Here is a 4,771-nt window from a genome sequence, read left to right on the forward strand (position 1 = left end):
GAATTTTTTAACTGCTTGGTCAATAATGTTAGATAAATAGCCTCTCTCAACAGCAACTGCTTTTACATAATTTAGTTCTTGATCAAGAGCTGATATGAAGGAGCAAACTTCATGGAAAAAAGAAGGAATAAAATGAAGCTAAATTCTGTTTAGTTGAATGACATGACTTGAAGTGTGTAAGGCAAACACATGAACGTATATGGTAAACAGAAGTATTGAAGCTGGATATGTTGCATATGACCAAGACGTCAAACATCCTAATCATTTTTCATCAATAGATGGCACCAGTAGCATTACTTCCTTCCTCTCATTCTTAGTGCTGTATCTTATCACTGGCTTCTCTTCCATCATCCGCACATTAGCCGAAGAAGTGGGTTCTATATTTAAACTTTTGTAATTAGTTCTGCAAATTTATGAATATTATGCTGATTCTCATTGTTTTTAACTCCTTCAATTGCACTGAGTGGTTTTTCATAACCAAATTCTAACTTTTTCGTATAGTCATGTATATCATATTCAAAATTTACTCTCACTAATCACTCTATTTACAATAAGAGTAAAAAGTGTTTCAAACTCTTAGTATGCATTTTTTGTCTAATGCTTTCCTAATTTGAATATTCTTATACATACATGATCTTTTAAAATCCTGCCTAGATAAAGTATTTTAAACATAATGTTATAATCAAATTTTATGCAAAATTATTCAGTAAAATTCCAGTGTTTCCTTTTTTTCTTGCTTATCCTTTGTGCATCATATTTGCAACCAGTGTCAAACTCTCAGAAACAATAAAAATTAACATCTTATTAAATTATCAACAGTTCGGATATTAAATGTAATATTAGTTTTTTTATCAATTTTTATTTTAATGTAATTTAATGACACTGTTATTTTGTTTTAAAAAATTGCATATAATGACAAATATTTCTGGACATTACTTATTACTAATATTACATTAATATATTAAGAAATGAGTCTAAATACAGAAACCATGTATTTATTGACAATAATTTATAAAACATAGTTACACAAGTCTATACAACAAAATTCAAAATTTTTGTATTTGTTTTAACTATTTATAATGCAATGTATTGCAAAAATCGTATATTCATATTTCTGTCAACTTTAACTCTCCAAATGATTGTTTACAAGTACAGTCAAAAGTCGTTAATTCGGACACCCATAATCCGGACCTCAAAGCTACAAACTTTCTGCGCATGCGTCGCGTTGATGGCTGCGAATATGCATGTGTGCAAAATACATTTACGAATGCGCGTTTAATATGTAACGAATGGTATAAGCTAAGCTAAAATTATCCAATTCAGTTAATGTTGCAGATTGCGTTGTTCCTTAATCTTCGAATTGGATTCGGCTTATTATTTTTTGCAGACTGTTAGAGCAATTTTATAAAAATAAGCTTGAACTTTCGATTATGTCAAATAGAATTTCTGATATATATTTACTAATATGTAACGGATCTACAAAGCGAAAGTATGTTTCGAAGTCCATTAAACAAAAAGTGGATTTGCTGCAAAAAATAGATAAAGGCATATCCTTTGTTTATCTTTAACGCCGCAGCGTGCAAAGAATTGGAAGTTGATCTGTCAGCACTAGCCTTATCTTCAGGGAAGATGTTTTTATTTTATTTGGCTTATAATTCCTTACTAGATGTAGTATTTCATCTCGATGTACTCCGTCTTTGATATAATTTAAATCAAATTCCTCGTCATTATAATTCGCTTCCGATAGCGAAGAAAGTAACAGAGGTTATTGAAAACGAAAAAATTTCGATTGACAAATTAGTCGGTATTCTCGACACAGCAATTATAGGGCTTGAACAGCGGAACTTTGTAAATGAACAAGAAATTATGTCTGTTTATAGAATTAAAGAGAATGTATTATTACATAAAAAACGAAGCAACTTAAACAACTTACATTGAAAGAAATGTTTAATAAAGTAAACAAATAAATATTAAGCTTTTTTTTTTTTGTAAATTTTGATACCCTTTAGATCATAATTGTTCTTTATTTCATAAATTACAGTTTCATATTTTTAATTTTATAATTTCTGCATGCCATCTTACCAGATTTAAACTGATGATCTATAATCCGGAATTGCTGAAGTCCCGACGAGTCCGGATTAACAACTTTTGACTGTATTATTAATTCTTTCTTCTGACTTTGTAAATTCTATATGACTAATTTGTTTTTCATCGCAGCTAATTTCACTGTTCTTATGATGGTATTTTGCGTTGCTATAAAATATAATATTTTTTACAAATGCATTCATATACAAGGGTGTTAAGAAAAAGTAAAGAATCACAATAATATCTGAGGAAATATTAAAAATAAATAATAGATTTCTTTAATTCTAATATGCCACCCTAAAAGTATCCTTTAATTTCAGTATCAATAAAATTAGAAGGGACTACTGCTTTTAACCCTCTCAGCGTTACGGCCGGAAAATTCCGTACAGAAGGTTGCCTTCCACATTCATTATACATGAAAATTTCTTCTAGCTTTTAATGTATCTGATTTCAGTTTGGATGTATATTGGATGAAAAGGAATCAAGGTACAAAATGAAAGAGTCATTTTTTAATTAAAATCAAGAAAATATCACTTATTCATGACATTTTGAGGAACTTTGAAATTTCAAGGCTAAACCTGTAATGCTCAGAGGGTTAAGAAATCAAGTAAATGAAATAAAATTCTTTATATATATTCTTACAAATATTGTTGTAAAATTTGATCAAAAAAACAGGTGTATATTATTATATAACAATTGGTAAGATATATTTTTCTGAGCCAATTTCAGAATTTCTTTTTTTTTCCCCTTCTTTTAAGCTGCCAGTATATATATTTTGATCAGTATCGGTCTTGCATTCACTGTCTTTACCTTCATTATTCTGTATCATTATTTCAAGATTTGAAAGAAAACTGCAATTTCAAGAGACATCCTGTGTTTCGATACATTAATGTAGTAAAAGGTAAGTCTTAAAATATATATGGACATCTATGATAAATATATATTCAAAATTTTAAAAACCTCAAAGGGAAAAATAAAAAGTTATGACATTCTGAACATTACCACATGAAATAATTAACATAAACTGAAGAATGTCTAAATCAGTCTAATCAATATATATGGTACATATATATTGTAGACCATTATTTATCACCTGAAATTGAAATAATTCATCACAAATAGTAGTTTCACAATTAAAATAAATTATAATTGTATCAATTCTGGTTATTTCATTAGAAATTTCAAATCCATTTAAGTCAAAAAACTTGCAATGTAAATGTAATTCTGTTTATCTTATTGACGACTAAGGGGAAAGTGCAGAATTCCCCACTGCTTGGCACGTTTTTAAGAATTGTACATACTCGGTATCCATGTACACAACGACCTATTTTCTCTTAAAAAACATTCCAGAATTCCACAAAAATGGCATTGTGCATTTCCTTTATCCATGTACACATCGACCTAATTTCTCTTAAAAAGTCAAAGAAAATTGACAAAAATCGAATTATTCTTACTCTTGTAAAAAGTGCCAAACAAATAGGTGGGCGATTCTGCACTCTAACCCGTGAATGAGATAAATAGTGAGGCTCCTTGTGGCCTTTATAATAATTATGCTAATTCACTTTATAATAATTATGCTAATTCACTTATGGAGCCTAGATATTAAATAAAGTCATAATAAATGTAACATTAATTATTTCAGTAGAACACCATATTAGAGCACAATACACAGCATCTGTTGAAAGTAATATATAGAAACATCAATAAAATCATATACAAGATCCATACACACAATTAAGGAATGCTTAGAATTTCAGCAAAACTACTCCAATGATCTTCTATTCCGATTTTTGATGATGTAATTTTTGAAGCACAGTACAGATTAATAATAATGTTGTAGCCACTGTTGTGACAGCTAAAATTACTAATAAACTGTACCAATAATCACTATAAAATTTTATTATTTTGTCTGTAAATCTATCAAATGGTGATGGAGGGAATGGTACATTTTCAGCTTTAGAATTCTTATAGAATCCTTCAGCAAACCTTCTTAGTGTTGCTGCAGTGACATCCGGTAAGCTAAATCGATACATTTTCTGATGACGAAAAAATATAATACTGGGACATTTCGTAATTTTAAACCGCTCCGCAGTTTGTACGGCTTTCCGTATATTTACACTGGCTACATTAACTCTGTTTCTAAGCTTTATGCCAGCATTTTCCAAGTGCATTAATTCCCGGTTTTTGCAACAACTACCGTCATGAAATAGAACAAGCCAGTCACCAGTTGTTGCTCCAGTAGCAGCTTGTGTCAAATGCTCAAAAGTCTCATCATTCAAATCGATAGTTGCTGGTTCTTTGTTTTCTTGTAACCAAGTATAAACTTCATCTAAATCAAATTTACCATCATATAAAGCTGCTTTATTATCACGTATGAAAACCAGCGTGGGAACACTTTTAACACCGTAACGTGTTCTTAAATCTGGTTTTTTTAATCTTACAACATCAGCCATCACATTTTCTTCGATTTGTTGACTCAAGCCACCAATTAAAACCTCTGCTTCCACACAGTTTGTGCATGCACAACATTCTTCAGTAAACAATACAACAAGAGGACTACCAAGTTTTAAAAGTTCTTCAAATTCAGCAACTTCATTGTATGTCTTTGTATTCTGAGCATAAATCGTCTTTAAAATCAAAACAGAAAAAAATACTTGAATAAATATAGCCATCACGTATAGAAGAA

At 29.9% G+C, this 4,771-nt stretch overlaps 1 protein-coding gene across 1 annotated transcript; it reads right to left on the reverse strand.

Annotated features, from left to right (window-relative positions):
* Positions 1-979: 979 nt before the first annotated feature.
* Positions 980-4,757, reverse strand: LOC118201225 (uncharacterized). The gene has a single exon (XM_085812178.1). The coding sequence runs from the start codon at positions 4,755-4,757 to the stop codon at positions 3,864-3,866; it is 894 nt and encodes a 297-aa protein (XP_085668304.1). The 3' UTR covers positions 980-3,863.
* Between the last annotated feature and the right edge of the window lie 14 nt (positions 4,758-4,771).

This window comes from Stegodyphus dumicola, chromosome 2 (assembly GCF_044657685.1).
Source record: "Stegodyphus dumicola isolate Sdum_Otavi_A_Nest chromosome 2, ASM4465768v1".
NCBI classification, from domain to species: Eukaryota; Metazoa; Arthropoda; class Arachnida; order Araneae; family Eresidae; genus Stegodyphus; species Stegodyphus dumicola.